Below are 17,013 nucleotides of genomic sequence, written 5' to 3' on the forward strand. Positions count from 1 at the left end.
ACTGCATCGAATCGCGTCGACCACACGCGCGCGGGTACGGGTCTCTAGCTCCCACGGTGTGTACAGGCATCACAGTATGTGGGGCTTGAATTCTCACTCAGATTTTCTCTCAGATATCTTAGGAATGGTAAGTCCTGCTCCCATGTAAATTCCCAGAAAGTTTCGTACACTTATCTCGGAAAATTCATTTAAGCCGTGTAAGGCCTGTCAAATGCGTGGACTGAGCAAGCGTATGCAGTTGAGGAATCATTAACTTCAGTTAGGTCAGGCGCTAGGCTTCGCCTTCACTTCACCATGTTACGTTATGTTCAGACCTCGACTTGTACAAAGTTGTAGGCCCTGTGTCAGTGGTACATGTATGTAGTCTATACTGTGAAGGCCAAGCCCAAGTTGGACGACGTCTTCATTACAATTACGACTAATGTAATGAAGACGTCCAGCCTGGGATACTGTAGGCCTAAATTGCCCCATTATGCATCATGATGATGTAGGCCCCTAATGTGGACAATTTGGACTGTCTCTGGCAAAATTATGAAAATTTGGAGTTTGTGATGACTGGGGCTGAGTCAATTCACTAATTGAATATTCAACCGTCAATTCTATCGAATATTCGAGTATTCACGCTGCAGTATGTGACGACTGTCATGACTGTTAAGTTTTGACACCAGTTTTGTGAAAATCAGACATGCTGGTCTTGTTATCTTGCAGAACATAATGCACATTTTTGGAGACTGGTCAGCAGGTCAGCCAAAGATTCAGACGTACTTTTTTCTGTTGAGAATTCATGTCTTCACATGTACTTTGATTGGAGAATGAGTGTCTTTACATATATCCACCAGAGACCAGTTTTCGAGGGAATAACTTAAGGCTTTTTCTTTAATTTGAAAAATACAAACAAATGCAAGATGCCAACTAATAACCTAATCATCATCCCTCAGTCACAGGCAATGTGAAAACAATTATCAAAACTTGAAAACGTTCACGGCTTTTGCACAATGGAGCGATCTCTGATGCTCTCATGAACGCGCCACCCATCGATATCCGTGACTGTATTTTTAAGGTTTGTATGGGAGGTATGGTGCCCAAGTAAAGCCATATGTAAAATAAATATTTGCAGCAGCACGGTGCCTGCTGTACAACTTCATCTCGTCCTATACCATGGGGAGTCGTCTTTTTGCAAACCAACTTCTCTTTACCTCGCAAAATATTATTAAGATTTTAAATTTCAAATTAGAAATAAAGAGATAAAACTATTGCAGGTGTTTATTTGCTTTCAACTGCAAACGTTTCACACTGCTTTATTTTTTTTTCCAACTGTAAGCCTGTGTTTATTTTTCATTGAACAGGAAACCATTGAAAGTGATGAATTGGAAAATGTTTTCAATTGAACACACATCATTTATTTGTAACACTGAAACAAACATGTTTAGTGCTTACAATGTGTGCTTATAATCGTCCCTTGGAAATCAGAAACTTTACTCTGCTGTGGATTGGAGGCAAGGAAGACCGTGGCAAGGACAATGAAATGTAGCCCTTGTCTCTAGACGGGTGACACTGCAACTGTACTTGATGTGTGTCCAGTGCAAGCAGTTTACAATCATGCACTGGCCACACGACACTAGGTGGATTGATTTGGTGGGTTCAGTGGGTCAAAATCGGTGGCAAACACAGCGCTTGTTACTGTCATCAATATCTACATCACTATTGTCATCATCATCAGTTGGCGTTGGTGGTGCTGTAGCCGAAGCAATGTTGTATTCCCAAGCAGGAGAACGACTTGGACCAGGCTCAGACGGAGAAGCTGTGCAGGGCTTGGTTGGTTTTGTTCTCCCTTTGGATGATGTTTCGTTGCTGGCCTCATACTCTGAGATCTTATTTCTCGAGACATCTTCTGTGATGACCTTGCCCGACACAACCGAGCTCAGGCATCGCCTCTTTTTCGGGATCTTTCAGTAAATAGAGAAAAAACTTTGGCTTGTTCACAACAGCGATTGGGATTTGAAAAACAATTTAGTGAATAATCACAAAGAGAGTGACATGTACCTTTTTCTGTTGTCCTGTTGAGTCTCTCTCTCCTTAAACAGATCTGGCCTTGATGAATCAGGAAGGTTGACAGATGAATGGTCACCAACCACCTGACAGACATCACCTTCCTGTTCTCAAAGTTTAGAGCTTTGGCTGGTGCATACAAGGCGTGATCAACTGCATCACTATTCAGTGGGTAGATTCCAGCTTTTTTAACCCTAACTCCCTAGGGTGTATGTAAAATTATATTGAAATTGGAGGATCTGGGACTGTTAGGGTTAAAGGAGCTCCTCAAGTTCTCAGGCGAAAGGGCGTTTGCGTATACATGTACATTGCATGCAGTCTCACAGATTGTGTATCAGTTGATCTCTGTCATGGAGTTGGCCCGCAGTTGTCGGTGACAAAAAGCAAACTATTTTGGTCTCTTGCCCCGTCAATCAGTGTTAGGTTGATGTGAGATCGACGGCCATCATGGAGAAGGAGTATCATTTCGTCTTTTGATTGGCGTATTTCAAGAAGTGCGATGAGAGGTATGTCATGAAGATGGAAGTGTTGGACCAGCCATAATGGTCCCACCTGTACCAGGTAAGTAACCGTTGAGTAGTTCCTGTCTCATCCTGGGAACCAGGATACAAAGTATGGAGGTAGTTGCTGTCCCAGAGCATTTTCTGCACCGATAATGGTAACAGTCGTTCCTTTGCCACTTGTCACGGCAAGTAGGGGTTGGATGATGAGGCTGAGCCGACGATGGAAGGTGGGGAATGGTTTTGTTTGACACCCGTCTCATCCACACTGAAGACGCGCTCTGGTGCATCCTTCAATTTGTATTTTGTCATTACCTCTTCAAGCTCAGTGAAGTCTGCCTTCACCACTTCTTCAGATGTTGCCTTTGTTCTGTACAGATCAAGGCTTTGTGGCTTCTTCACACCCAGCTCAGGCCATCTCGACATGAAGTTACGGAACCACTTGAGACTAAGTGGATGATCTTCATCCCTTTTATTAAGATTGACTGCATAAATTGTGGCTATATCAATGACTCCAGCCCAGCTGTATCCGTAGCCTAGTAGAGCCATCCTCTTCAGGTGACTGACCAGGTTGTTCTCCTCCTCAAGGCTGGACAGAGGAGCGGGTCCTGGCCTGGTAACTTCGGGATCAACTTTCCCCTGAATGCGATCCTGCAGTAACTTCAGCCCTAATGCTCGTGATGACCATCTCAAAGAGGACGAAAATAAAAAAGAAGGAGGCCCTAAAATGAGACCAAAGGCCAGTAGTGAGGTTTAGATAGCGTGGGAAACAGATCTAGCTCAAGTAAGCCCTAGTCACGCTGAAGCTCGCCATGGCTTGCATTACTCAAGTTAAAGCAGACCAAATGCGCTGTGCTTTTTGTTTTTTACTTTGACAGTCACATGAGACATTACTACGTTGGATTTATCGTAGAAGCTGGTATTTGGATTTGAAGGTATTTTGTCAAGTCTTTGCTATCCTTTTTTGGCTCGTTTTGAGACCTACTGGTTGTCAGTTGGACTAGGGTGCTAGTACAACCATCAAAATTTTGAACCCATTAACTAAGGAGCAGGGTGCTCTTGGTTACTGAATTTATTTGGAAAAGCACCATTGTGTTGCGGAAAAGAGATGATACATGAACATATATTTTAATACTGCTTCCCCTTTAAGGGCAATTAGTGTGAGTGTGTTGAACTGGGTGCCTGGTTTGCTCTTCAGGACTGACATTTGGCAGTAAGCGTGGTGTCTATGCTGTATGATGAAGCTGCTGGTCTCAGATCTGAACGGTCTCTTTGCAGTGGTCAAACCAAAGGGCATCACTTCTGCAGGAGTGGTCAACCAACTCAAGCAAGTTCTGGTCAGAGGTAGGTATAAGACCTATTAAAATGACCACCGCCTGAACCTGCAACAAGAAGTTTTCTAGTCAGAGAGTCTGTCCTTTTTTTGTCTTCTTTTCACCGCAATGGACCTTTTTTCACTAATAAATTCATAATTATTTATGCATACGCACAAATGGCCTTGGCAGCAAGGGCCATTAACAATGTACAGGGCTGCAATTTCGATCTAATCTCAGCGTGCTTTTTAGTGCTCTGTAAAAAGTCTTTATAATCATGATTTTTCCTCTGTGCTCGAGATTAAGTGGGAAAAATCCCAATTAGATTAGAAACTAATAGCAAAAATGATTTAATGGGATTTTCTACAGAACAAACTGAACAAAGCCAGAAAACCTTAGAGAAAATTATCAAAATCGTACCCTGATACATTTTCAATGGCCCTTGCCGCCTAGGCCATTTGTGTGCATGCGTACATAATTATGAATTTACTAGTGAAAAGGTCTATTCAGGATCTACACTTGCAGTCAAATATCTCTGGCTGTTTGCTAATGGAAGGCATTATGCAGAAGGCTTTTTATTTTGAAGGTCCTAGTTGTCATTGACCAAACACAAGTGGTGTATATTTCCTTATGCATAAGGTATGTCTCAGATAACAAGTAAAGTGAAATTTTGTTGGTCTTGGGTTTTAAAGGATCAGGGTATTTAATTTGTAAAAGTGTTGCATTACTCAATTTCCTCCTTAGACTGGTCAGTTCTGAGCAGGGGCAAATCCAGGGGAGTCAACAGGGATCATGCCCCTTCCCCCCCAAAAAAGACCTTAAAAATGGGAGGAGAAAAATGAGAGAGATGATTTTGGGGTGTTCCATTCACCTTCCTTTCAAAAGCATGTTTACAAACAGTCCCCCCAGTAAGGCCATAAAGGTTACAGAAAAGAAAAGAATTTCAAGATTTTTTGGCCCCGCTCAAAAAAAAAATTAGTTCTAGACCTGCCTTTAGTTTTGGACTGCTGCCTGTCCATTCAATGTTTCTCACTTGCAATGTTTGCAGAGCAAAGGCAGCAGCTGCTCGAGTTTAACAGCAGCAGCCGAGCCCGGAACACAAACGACAGGCCACCAAGAAGATTCCGGATCGGCCATGGTGGGACCCTGGACTTCAATGCCTCAGGGGTCCTGGTCATAGGGATAGGCCGGGGGACAAAGCAGCTGGCGTCCCTGCTGAAGGGGAACAAGGTGAGACTGGCTGTCACAATAGTTCCTGCTCAGTATTCTGAAAGGTAAATAGTCTGAGGGTTCAAAGGTTCAATAGTCCAAAGGTTTAACGGTCTAAAGGTTCAATAGTCCAAAGGTCCAATAGTCCAAAGCTTCAATAGTCCAAAGGTTCCATAGTCTGAGGGTTCAAAGGTTCAATAGTCCAAAAGTTCAACAGGCTAAAGGTTCAATAATCCAAAGGTTCAATAGTCCAAAGGTTCCATGTCTGAGGGTTCAAAGGTTCAATAGTCCAAAGGTTCAACAGTCTAAAGGTTCAATAGTCCAAAGGTTCAATAGTCCAAAGGTTCAACAGTCTAAAAGTTCCATAGTCTTAGGGTTCAACAGTCTAAAGGGTCAAAGATTCAATAATCCAAAGGTTGAGTAGTCCAAAGGCCAACAGTCTGAAAGTTCATTTTTCTGAAGGTTTATTTGTCCAAACAAAAGTTCAGTAGTCTGAAAGTTTAAAAGTCAAAGGTTCAGTGTCCCAAAAGGTCAATAGTCCAAAGATTCAATGGCCCAAAGATTCAGTAGTCCAAAGGCAACAGTCCAAAGGCTTATTTGTTCAACTGTTAATTAGTCTACGAGTCCAATAGTCTGAAGGCTCAGGAGTCCAGAGGCCTAAGATTTCCTCATTCCTATTTCAGAGATACCTGGCTGTCGGCTGTCTAGGCTCATCCACAGACACGCAGGATGCCTTGGGGAAAGTCGTGCAGCAGTCCCCAGCAGGTAGGCCCAATGTGTGGTAACCTCCAAGTTTAATGATTATTCATTGCACAAATTGAAATGGGATAAAGCTCTCCCATGAATTATGTACTTTGTGGAGCCGTTTGCATAGCCACATTTATACTCCATTATGATGCATTTAGTCATCAGTATGAAACACAATTTTTCATAGCAAGTTCCCACTAGCTTCTCTCCTTATGCCTAAAGTAATGCGCAGAGAGATATGGCGCTAAAAGTTAGGCAGCGCAAATATTGGTAATCAATGTGGTATCAAACATCTTGTTGCACATCGTCTGAGCACCCAGTGACCTCTTTATTGGTGACGCCACACTTTTTTTTACGTGTGTGCTTTCTTATGCTGCTCAGAGGACCATGGCCCCCACTGGCTCCTCAGGAAAGCGCACAAGTAAAGAAAGTGTGACGTCATCGGTACAGAGGCCCATACAACCAGTACGGCAAACAATCTTGGGGATAGATAAATACCTTGTTTGTAATTTGTGTGTGTGTGTGTTAACATTGCAGATCATGTTACTAAGGAAATGATAGCATCATCACTTCAGCCCTTTGTAGGTGATACGATGCAGGTGCCTCCAGTGTAAGTCATTTATCATTGGGTGCAGTCTCACTTTGTGTCGTTGTGCTGCAAGAATCAGGCTTTTTCCCAGGGTGTGAATAACAATCGGTGTCATGAGTATGTAATTGAAATGTCAAATCGCATGTGGTCATAAGGCATTTTGTGATTAGGTCCAAGAAAACAAGCCCAGAGTTGCTGAAAAGAGGGAGCTTGCAATTTGAAATTGGATGCAAACTTTGTGTAGCTACCGGGGAAAGAAATTTGCTCAAACGGTTTGCTAAGCAAAAATGGGTTACCAGCTGAAATGCCACAAACCTTGTGCGTTGCTTGTGGCAAGCTTCCAGGGAAGGATTCCCTATTGATTTCCCCAAAATTCATCTGAGAAGTTGTCAACGTTTGCACTGTTTGTACAGGCCCGTGATGGCACACTTCTGCAAAGGTCTGCATGTGTTTACGTATTCTCTTATTTCGTATGCAAACAAGGTACTCAGCTCTCAAGATTGGAGGCGTTCGAATGTCCGACTTGGCCCTCCGTGGCAAAACTGTCATGACCAAACCAGCCAGACCCGTGAACGTCCACAGTCTCAAATGTGTGGAATTTTCCCCTCCGTATTTCACTCTGGGCAAGTAATTCAGCAGTAATTACCTGTCTGTTTATTTCTTTGATTTGACCATGGAGTCACTAGAGGGCTTACTTCTCATCCTTCGTGCAGGTAAAAATTCACACTGTCCTGGGCAGAGACATTATTAATCCATGTGTGTGCTTGTAGAACATTGGAAATCAAATAGACTGAATATTGAATTATGTACTCTGAATGCAGTGCGCATCGGGTATCGATAAAATCCTATTTAAAAAGTCAAGGTAAAATTATATGCACATACGTGCACACATTGGCATTGCTATAGCAAATGGAAACCTTCAGTTACTGATTGTGTATTTAGGTTTTTGCATATCAGCTTTTGGACGCATCATTTTAGAATACAAATGCAAATATGCAAATAGTAATATCACGAGACGATATTCAAATAGTTCTCTGTGTTTTGTTTCCAGATGTCCACTGTGGAGGAGGGTTTTATGTCAGACAACTAATAGAAGACCTTGGCCAAGGTAAAAAGGGTTTTTCCTCCAGGTTTTGCCCGTTAGGGGAAGAGGGATGATGGATTATTTTTTGCCGTTTTCTAGGATGCTGTTTTAAAACTTAAGATCCTCATTTTTTCCTTTTACTACATTTATGCTATCATTCAAGGTTGAACGTTTCTGACCTCTGCAGATTTAAGAACCAACGCACACCTGGCAGAGCTCACTCGCACTCAGCAAGGACCGTTCACCCTTGCAAACCACGCACTGGCGGAGGACAGGTGGACGTTTGAGCACATTTGCCGTGCAGTCAGAAGGTTCTCTGAAATGTCAGGGTTGGAGAGTCATTTTGGGCCTCATTGAATGCCAGTGAGAGGAGACTATAAGCAAGAGAAGAAACTCAGCCCTTCGAACTAAGGTTTGTGGAATGTACCCATCCTGAGATGTTGAGATCTCGTTGAGTACTCTGCAGTGCGAGTTGAGAAAGCTACTGATCAGTGCATGTATCAAGTCTATGTCATGCTTTTTGACCAGTACAAAGGGTGCACTGAGCTAATTCATGCCCCGTCGAGAACAGTGTAAAATCAACAAAGTTCACAGCCCCAGTGCAGGCAACCAAAGTACCGTAAGGGGCCCATTGTGTGTGTGTGGGGGGGTTCTGAGGGAGCCTGGGGCCCCCTGAGGGAAGCTGCCCCCATCATTAAAAAACATAAACATAAACAGCAAATTGTTCACGGTCAGCCTGTAGCAATCTGCACAGTCTGAGCCAGCAAAGACTGTCTTTTCTCACAACAGAGCACCGCAGTAGCAGTGTTCTGTCATAATGAACTAGCACCTTCCAGTCCATGGTTTGCTGGGTTTGGCAGCTTGTTTGATTCGTGTGTCTGTAAGTTTCATAAGGTTTCTATGCCGTTTCTAAATTAATTGGAATATTTACTTCACTAAAAATGGGGGTGGGAATCAGGTTTCAATGTTAAGGAAGAAGTATTGAAAAAGTTTCTCCTTAGTCAATTAAAGTTTGAATTAAAAAGCCTTCCGTAGATCCCCCATTAGCATGACCACCACTACCATCTACATCTGAAATGAATTCTAAATGAGAACGGAGCTCCTATGCTTGCCTTCAGAACTTTTACAAAAGTCTGATTTGAAATAGGGAAATGGGACATTTTGATAGCAAGCCATTAGGCTTGATCATCACAAAGTTGCGATCTGATCGTAATACATGTAGCACATATTGAAAACAGTGGCTAACAATCCCCTTATTGAAATGTGACCCTGGCGTCACACAGAAACAATCAGGTTATTTTCCTCCAGAGGAACATCAGCCTGTCCAAGTTGCATACTTATGGAGACACACACAGACACACTTGTGACGTATCTGGTGACCTTCACTTGGAAACCATTTCAAACAAAACTACCCATCACTATGGACCAAAATTAATAAAAGTGTGATACCAGTCATTTCAAGATAAAACCATTTCAAGCAACCCAAAGAAAATCATTGAGCAAGCCATAAATATTTTCTGGTACAATAGGGGTCAAGCTAGACGGGGAATTTTTAAGAACAAAAAACTTGGTTCAAACGCAAGCATGAGTTGTCACCCAAAACTCTGCGCTATGCCCGTGAGGATGCAACTGAGACAGAAAAGCCTTGGTATGTTCAACATTTAAGCAGCTTGAGCTATCTGTTTCTAAAGATGGAAGAGGGTTTTTCTGCCTCTACCGACAGCACAGACCAAGTGTAGAAACGTGATGCTACTCTGACCGAAAACTGCAGAAATTACTCCAGTCCACCAGCTCCAGCCCAAGGATGGAACAAATCAATCAGGAGGATATCACTTTGTGAGTTTACGCTCAGCACTGCAGCTGGGTTCACAGGCTACACTTTACCATCAAAGACTGCATCCCGGGAGTGATGGCCAACCTGAACTCATGCCAGAGGCAGAAGAATGCAGAGCTTTGGCTGTTTCGGAAGCGATGCACTGCAAACAAGTGTGGATTTATGATACAGAGACAAAAACTGTACACCAAAATACCTCAAAAGGGGCCTGGCCGATGTACTGCTACTCCGAACATTACATTTCAGGTGAGGCTCTACAACACGGGCATCGCAGTGGCAGGTGCAAGGAGGCTCCTGACAGCTATGGACATGGCTGTTCAATCAAGATGGGGACTGCAAAAAATGGCACACAAACGTGGTGAAATTATAACTCAAGAGAATCTGGAAGACATGACTACAAAAAAGGAGAATGGTGAAAGACATCCACGAATTGCAGGGATTTGAAAGCGAGTGTCCGATTGCTTTTGAGATGGACAGACAATATGATAACTCTCTTTGTACCAGCCACAAAAACAAGAGACACCGTTTGAGAAAAGGTCACCTGTTCAAAGTTTGTGATCATTTACCCTCCTGAAAAGAAAATCTGCAAAAGTCGAGATATGCTGCAAGCTGAAGGGCGCTGAACAAAGTACCCCAGCCACAAAGGAGGCACAGCTACACGCCCTTCCCAATTTAACATGGTAGACGAGAAAGCAAGGGGGAGTACGGTGTGCTGAGAAAATTCTATGAAGTGAGGAGCCCCTGCTAGTAAGAGTGCTTACGGTGCAGACCGGTGTTTGGCAGCTGGTTTGAAGTCCCACACGAGGACCAGAACCGACACGGATGCTGTGGAGCAACCAGACTCTCTTCAGTTGAATAGGTCTTTATGTTCTGCAGTCAGTAATGCCAACTTCAGCCCAACTATGTTCCCCCAACAAGCATATAGAACTGACAGGCAAAGACAACAACTGAAAAATCGTTTCGATGATGACGTAAGTCATTGGGCAAAAGCTGAAGTCAGTGCAACCCTCAAAAACAGTAACGGAGCTGTTGAGAAAATGAAACAGTTTGCAACTAAGGCTTCAAACGCCGTCCCAGAATGCTGTGCAGGGAATCATAGTCTGTGCCGAAAGGGTTGACAAGTTTGTAAAGGTGATTGTAGCTTCTCTTACATGCCACACCATATATAAAGGGAAAGCTTCAAATGACGATGAGTTCCTTCTGTAGACACTTGTAAAGAAACAAATCGGGTATGAAGCTTTTAACACAGTATGGCATGAGCCATTAACCCATTTGGGAATGACCGATCCCAAGTTCAAAGCCCAAGTGTGGACAACCAAAGTCCCTCAAGCCTCTTTAAAAAAAATAGAGTGTTGTTTGGTCGTTCAGATTTCATTTGATTTTCAATTTTTAGTATGTTAACCAATGAGAGTTTTCATTATCCATCAAATAACTAACACCCCCACCCAAAAAAAGTGAAAGGTCCCAAGTCTGCCAGCAGTCATTTTTCAAGTGACACCCCTCCACTTTCTCGGGCTCTTTGGACAATTTACAAGAGCATTTTTCTCTTTTTTTTGCCCTTGGATGGGAGCACCTTAATCTAGGGAGTTGACCCTGGGTCGTATTTACAGAGTTCCACTATTTCTTGGGCCACACAAACTCCTCTTTTTAGAAAAAACTGCACGGGTTCTTTTTGAGCACCTCGGCCTGGCAGAGAATTGCCTTGAATTGGGATACTGCATCCCAAAACTATCCACCTAGAGCAGAAAGTACCCCCTCATTGATTGAACGGAGCCAGGTTGGTCGGGAGTGTTCATTTTGCTGGAAGCAACACGACTGTAACGTGCATTTCATGAATCATAATCGTTCGTGGACCAGCAAAAGGCAGTTTCGACCAAAGGAACTTCCGTTGTTAGGAAAATTGCGCAACACTGACACCTGCTAAAGAAACCCTTTCCATACCTGACTCTGTGAAGGTGGGGTTCAAACCAGGAACCACCCTGACTGAGACGTTCATGTGTGTCAGTTCTTTAACCTTCCAATTGGCCCAGAAAAGAAAACATAATCCAAAACCTGCTGAACTCACAAAGTTACTTTAAGTTCCAAAACTGCAATAATCGGAGCTATTTATCTGCGCATATAAGACAAATAACAATTTCTTCGTGACATTTCGAAATCTTTTATTTCAAGAATACAAATGTATACACGAGTATGTACAGATAACAATGCAATGAAATAAAATACAATGCAGATTAATGAAAGATTTCCTAGTGTTCCAATGTGTACATGCATGATGTTATGGTACGTGCACCTTAACATAATCTGAATTTCTGTCGGTAATTGATTGGGACAAGTTGGGCCCGTTTCCAATACTCAACTTCATCTCCATCTCAGGCTTCATTCCAAGAACCAATCCCCGATTGTGGGCCTGAAGTATTTAAATTACATTGGATTACTGTAATTTTTGGCTTTCTTGCATCTTATTTGATGCTTTGTGGCACTATTAGACTGATTACTGCGCTTACAGCTTTAAAGTCAGCTAGTAAAAAAACAGTTGAAGCCTGAGACGGAGCCAAAGTTGAGTATTGGAAGACGGTCTTGGCGTCACAACAACCTGGTCGAAAAATTTGACACTTGCATTGAGCTCTATGTATAATTACGTTCACCAACATTCCACCTTATCCAAGTTAATGTAAAAAAAAACACTTCAGTCAAGGGTCTCTCGTGCCAATTCAAACATGAGGCAGCCAACTTCACTTACTTCAGTGACCACCTCGCCCTTTCGGGGCCAATACTACCACCTCTAACACACCGGGGAAATTTTTTTTTTAAATAGATAATAGATATGAGCAATTTGTGGAACGTTTCACTTGGGCATATTGTTTTGACCACTCAGGTCGGCCACAGAATGCAGGACTGGTTTATTCAGAGGAAACTGTGGAACCTGTAAGGCAGGGGGTGTATTCCCTTTGATTTTTGGGTGAAGGGGGAGGCACCAGAACATTGGGGGAACCCAGCTTCAGTCAATAAACATTTTGTTAAATTTTATAGATCAATCAAGAATTCAGTCTTTGAAATGTACAAAAAAATCAAGCAAGCAAGCAGCAGTCATTTATTGATGTTGAATTGATGCTAATTCATCTCAGGGATGCGTAACAATAGAGATCAGGATGAGTAGAAATTGAAATAACATGACCATTCTTGTGTGTGCTGTAACACAAGACAGTTGATTGGTTATAAAGCATGAAAAGTATTCATTTTGAACTTTGTGGACTTGTGAAAGGTTCACTTTCAGGTTCTTGGGTTGTTTCAGCCATGACTTGACGTAGTAGAAATTGGCAGGCAGGAACGTCTATGAGGTACAGTCGACAGACCCCTTTGCCAGGCTATTTCTATACACCGAGAATCCTGGCAGCTCAAAAGAGTTCCATGCGGATTATCTGCTATTGCAGCCAACCTGAACTAAAAGTCTGCCCAACAAAAAGGGATACTGTGTGGACGGTTGAGGGTTTAGCTTGCTTACAACTGACGGCATATTTCAACAGTCCATGTGTGATGTGCTTGACACCAGAACTTATTCATTTGCTTCACGTTCCACGTCAACATTTTAAAAGGGGAGGGGAAAGCCATCTTTCTTTACTGGAATTGCAATACGTTTGTGTGAGGTTTCCTGGGTTTTTTTTACCCAGGGGTTTCCCCTTTTTTTCTACCCAGGGGACCGTCACCCTTCAGCTTGGATTGCATTCCACATCTCCATCCTTGGAAGCCTTGATCTTCTGTATCTCCTGCTGGACTAGCCTTTCCATCTTCAAGATTTCTTGGGGCTTCTTGTACTGTGATATTGGTGGATGAAGAAAAATGCATGGAACATCCAGCAATGGGGTTGTAGCAGTGACAGTAAAAATATTGTGGCTTTTCAGGGTTTTTAATAAAAAGCCATAAATTCTCGCCCCAATACCATGGGGACAACGTGTGTGAATTCCTGCTCTAATTTTGTGTACAAAATGCAAAAAAAGGAGCAAGAACCTGCTTCTAAAATATCCAGCTTCATACTTTGCCAAGTGCCACCAAGCGTATTGCTTCAATCAGCTACTAACATGCTGGGGCCATGAGTTTCTTGTTGTGAACCCTTACATTAGACCCTGTGTTACACGTACATGAAGTCCCTTGCCACTGGAGCCCTCTGGGCTGAAACAAGGCTTCTTCAATCTCCCAACCCGACACTGAGGTAACCTGCTGCCATTGCCGTGAGGGATTCTAATTGAACCTCACATCAGATCTTTCTCGTGAGGTTATCAGTCTAAGCTCTGATATGGCCACCTTTAAGCCTGCCCAAGCCAACCTCACACTGAGGTAACTAGCTGTCAGTATCACCGTGTTCCCATCAGCCATTGACAGTGCATCCAAGCCATGACGTGTGCCATAAATACCGCACATGAGATCTTCCTCATTAGGAGGAGGGCCCAGCCCAACCTCATGTAGAGGTAACTCACCGTAATTATCAATGTGTTGTTAGCGTGCGCAAGGGTGAGCGCTGACTGGTCCAACATAAGGCCAGCCCTGTCCATGTCTGGTATGGAAAACTTCTTGTAGTACCTGTGAAAGACAAACACACATAACTGAAGTGTTTCCAGGTAATTGGGGGTCAGGTTGGGGGGTCAGGTTGGCAAACAGTAGTGACATATAGAGGCTCAGGAGCCAAACGGGTACAAACCGCATTTGGGCTTCATGATTCCTCAATGCATGGGTTTAACAATGCCTTGTGACTGGCACCCCAGATCACAGACGTTGACTCACTGGAAGGCAACCAGCACAGGCCTGGATAGCTCTAATGGCAGTGTACATAAATAAGATTCTAGTCAGTTCTCTTTACCAACTGAAAAGGCTTGAGAGAACAATCTGCCAGTGTGGTTAAGTTGCAGATATCACATTTGCTGCCACCAAGATTCTCCAGAACCACTCTGTTTGAGAAGTGCAATGATGGGAAGGACAAATGATGAAAACCGACCACGTCTACTCACTTTTTGTTTGAGGTTCGAACAATACAGCTTCTATTTTCACTGTCTACAGTGACACTGTACACATCAATTGGGTACGGCAGGTTCCGGATTCTCCACTGGAAGTTTTGCTTGTTATCCTTCCGCGTAAAGATGGGCTGAGGGAGAAACACAGTGGACACGCATTCTGTGAATGTCAGTGGCATGGAAATTATGTTGTATGTCAACTACGACTGTCAAACTTGGCAGTTGATATGAGGTACATGTATGTCCCCCGTTGTGGGTGTGTCAGGTGGGGAGTTGGCAGGGAGGTTTCCGTCATGTCATACCCGGTCAAGAAATGTTTATGTGTCTGAACCTGACCACCGGGGCAGACATCGACATCCGCAATGCCCCATCTTTTCATTTTGGCCAGCAATGAAATGAAAATGAACACTTCAAATCCATTTATCAAAATAACAAGTGAAAAATGCGGATTATAATAGAGCTCGCAATTTACCCAAATGTTCGATCACAAATTCCAAATCATTTTATACATCTTCTTAGTTTTCATTTCACTCTAGTTTTTTTCTATGAAAGTGTTAGTGGAGTACACGCATTTTATACCATACCACTGATGACTTATCACTATACACCCTATGTGCACCTCACATTTAAGTTACTCTCCCGCAAGTGTTCTGCCTCCAGACTCGGGACGGGGCGGAGCTGCTCGCCAATCTCAAACTCCCACTTGCCAGCCGCTCCCAGCGTTGTCTTGGTTCTCCATTTTCTCACTGGAAAAACATCAAATCTGGATGAACTTTCCAAGAAAAACTGCAAGTTTCCAGTAATTCTTCTGGTGTCTTTTTGCATTTGAAGTGGCTGTTGTAATGGCAACCATAATGCGACTTTCAAATTTTACAGCGATGACATTGCACAATTATCATTGCCAATCTATATTGGATTTCAATGGGCTGTTGCCATTGGTGCATTACATAAGCTAAATCAGTATGTAAGCTGCAGCTCTGCAGTCCCGGTGTGCAGTGATCAATACATGACTTTTTTCTATTCTTTTTTTTCCTTCATTTTCTCTATGTTCTCAATTAGATTGCATGTTTACTTTCTATGCACGTTTTTCTTTTCTTTTTTGGTAGATTCACACTCCTGGAGGTTTTTTAAAGGGAAATAGAGTCCGAAATCCCTTCATTGTACACTGGTCTGGGTTCTGTTTCCAATGCACCCGACTGGCGCAAAAAAGTACACCCGTAACCTTTCTAAGTTTCCATAACAACAGCAACTGCTTTTCCCATATCCTTATGGTTTTTTCTCAACACAGCTCCACCGATTTTTAAATCACTTCTCCAAGGACAAATTTCAAGGGGTATTAAACATGTTAAAGCAAAATCTTCCCACCAAATCCATTTCACCTGGTGTGCTATTTCTACTGAGTGGAGTGTTTGTATTGTTCTTTTTCTAATTTTATATTAATTTGGAAAAGAGGTATACTATTGCTCTACAAATTTCAAAAAGAGGAATACTTATGCTCCACTCAGTACAGCTGTGGCAGTACTGGCATTCATAAGTCTTGACTTACCCAGCAGGTGATTTGACTTGAGATCATATTCTTCCACCATCTCCACTCCATTTGTGAAAACAAAGTGAACTTTCTTGCAAGCTAGGGCATGTAGGGGAAGAAACAAATATAAATTAAACAGGCTACTTAAAATATCTCAGGTTTCACCTCAGTCGCAAACACTGCTCATTTTGATTAATTTTTTACCAATGGCAATCTTACAATGTTATTTTGAGCATGCTGAGTTACATGGAATTTGAGTTTATGCGCGTTTATAATACATGTAATATAACTGTCTCTAAGAGTAAGACTATATAGAGGGTGTTTGCGCAGTACCAGCAGTAGGCCTACGAAGCAGAAGATGAGAACAGCATAACCAATGATAATAATCAATTTTGACGTGTCAAATGCAATCTGCTTTTTCAAACCAATTCGTGATAGCGTCGTTTAATCGATATTTATTTACCATCTTGGACTAGGGCGGTTTTCTTCGCTGATTTTAATTCTTGCAACCAGCTCTCTACGGAAGAAACTGATTTCCTGGAGGACGCCATTTTCAGCTTCTACGGCAACCACTGACTTTGACAATGGAGGGCGCAATTGCAATCGGCCTCACGCCCCTTGAGAAAAGTGTAACATCAATTTTCAATGCACAATAATGTGCAAGCCGACATCACCAGGGTTTCTGGGGACAAAAAACAACAAATAAGTTATTGTCTTATCCGCAATCTGTACATTTCTTTTCAATTTTCAGTGGGTTAGTCAATTCAAATATTAATTATTGGCAAAACCCACTCCCCAAAAAGTGACAGTTCCACATCCAGCACGCAGCCCGCATTTTTCAAATGGAATCCCCCATCTACTTTTGCCGGCACTTAATAACTTTATCAGAACAATTTTCAACCGTAATTTAGCAACGCTGCCCTTAGCCTGGTTAGTCTCCAACACCAGGGAGTTGATCCTAGCAAACATTTAAACGATCTCATCATTTTTGGGCTCGACATTGTTCTTAATTTTTTCCACAAGAAAATGTTGGGGATTTGAATAACGGTGTGCCGTGGCCCTATTTATGCTGCAAAACACATTTACGCACAAGAAAATCCCGTAGTATCGCATTGAAAACCCTAAACGGAACGTATTTTTAGAATTTATAGAAATCC

The 17,013-nt window shown here is 42.6% G+C and overlaps 2 protein-coding genes and 1 pseudogene across 8 annotated transcripts; 1 reads left to right on the forward strand and 2 right to left on the reverse strand.

Moving 5' to 3' along the window:
- The first annotated feature begins 12 nt into the window (after positions 1–12).
- On the forward strand, positions 13–13,153 carry trub1 (TruB pseudouridine synthase family member 1). 7 transcript variants are annotated; one of them, XM_022242031.2, is made up of 9 exons: positions 13–127; positions 3,748–3,893; positions 4,911–5,092; positions 5,755–5,836; positions 6,356–6,428; positions 6,891–7,030; positions 7,459–7,515; positions 7,679–7,903; positions 13,019–13,153. In XM_022242031.2, the coding sequence occupies exons 2-8, from the start codon at positions 3,785–3,787 to the stop codon at positions 7,846–7,848; spliced, it is 813 nt and encodes a 270-aa protein (XP_022097723.2). In that variant the 5' UTR covers positions 13–127; positions 3,748–3,784; the 3' UTR covers positions 7,849–7,903; positions 13,019–13,153. The 7 variants fall into 7 exon arrangements, with proteins under 7 accessions (XP_022097723.2, XP_022097725.2, XP_087001087.1 ...); XM_022242033.2 differs by having other exon boundaries at positions 6,899–7,030; XM_087144961.1 differs by lacking the exon at positions 13,019–13,153 and adding an exon at positions 8,281–11,567.
- On the reverse strand, positions 2,386–3,756 carry LOC147796998 (uncharacterized; annotated as a pseudogene).
- LOC110983094 (protein DPCD-like) lies at positions 11,460–16,430 on the reverse strand. Its single transcript, XM_022242036.2, has 6 exons — positions 16,320–16,430; positions 15,875–15,955; positions 14,953–15,074; positions 14,326–14,459; positions 13,798–13,900; positions 11,460–13,137 (listed from the first exon to the last, which is right to left on the reverse strand). Exons 1-6 carry the CDS (start codon positions 16,405–16,407, stop codon positions 13,033–13,035), a joined length of 633 nt encoding a protein of 210 aa, XP_022097728.2. The 5' UTR covers positions 16,408–16,430; the 3' UTR covers positions 11,460–13,032.
- Positions 16,431–17,013: the final 583 nt, after the last annotated feature.

This window comes from Acanthaster planci, linkage group LG13 (assembly GCF_054643075.1).
Source record: "Acanthaster planci isolate LZ-2023a linkage group LG13, COTS_SCS, whole genome shotgun sequence".
Taxonomy (NCBI): domain Eukaryota; kingdom Metazoa; phylum Echinodermata; class Asteroidea; order Valvatida; family Acanthasteridae; genus Acanthaster; species Acanthaster planci.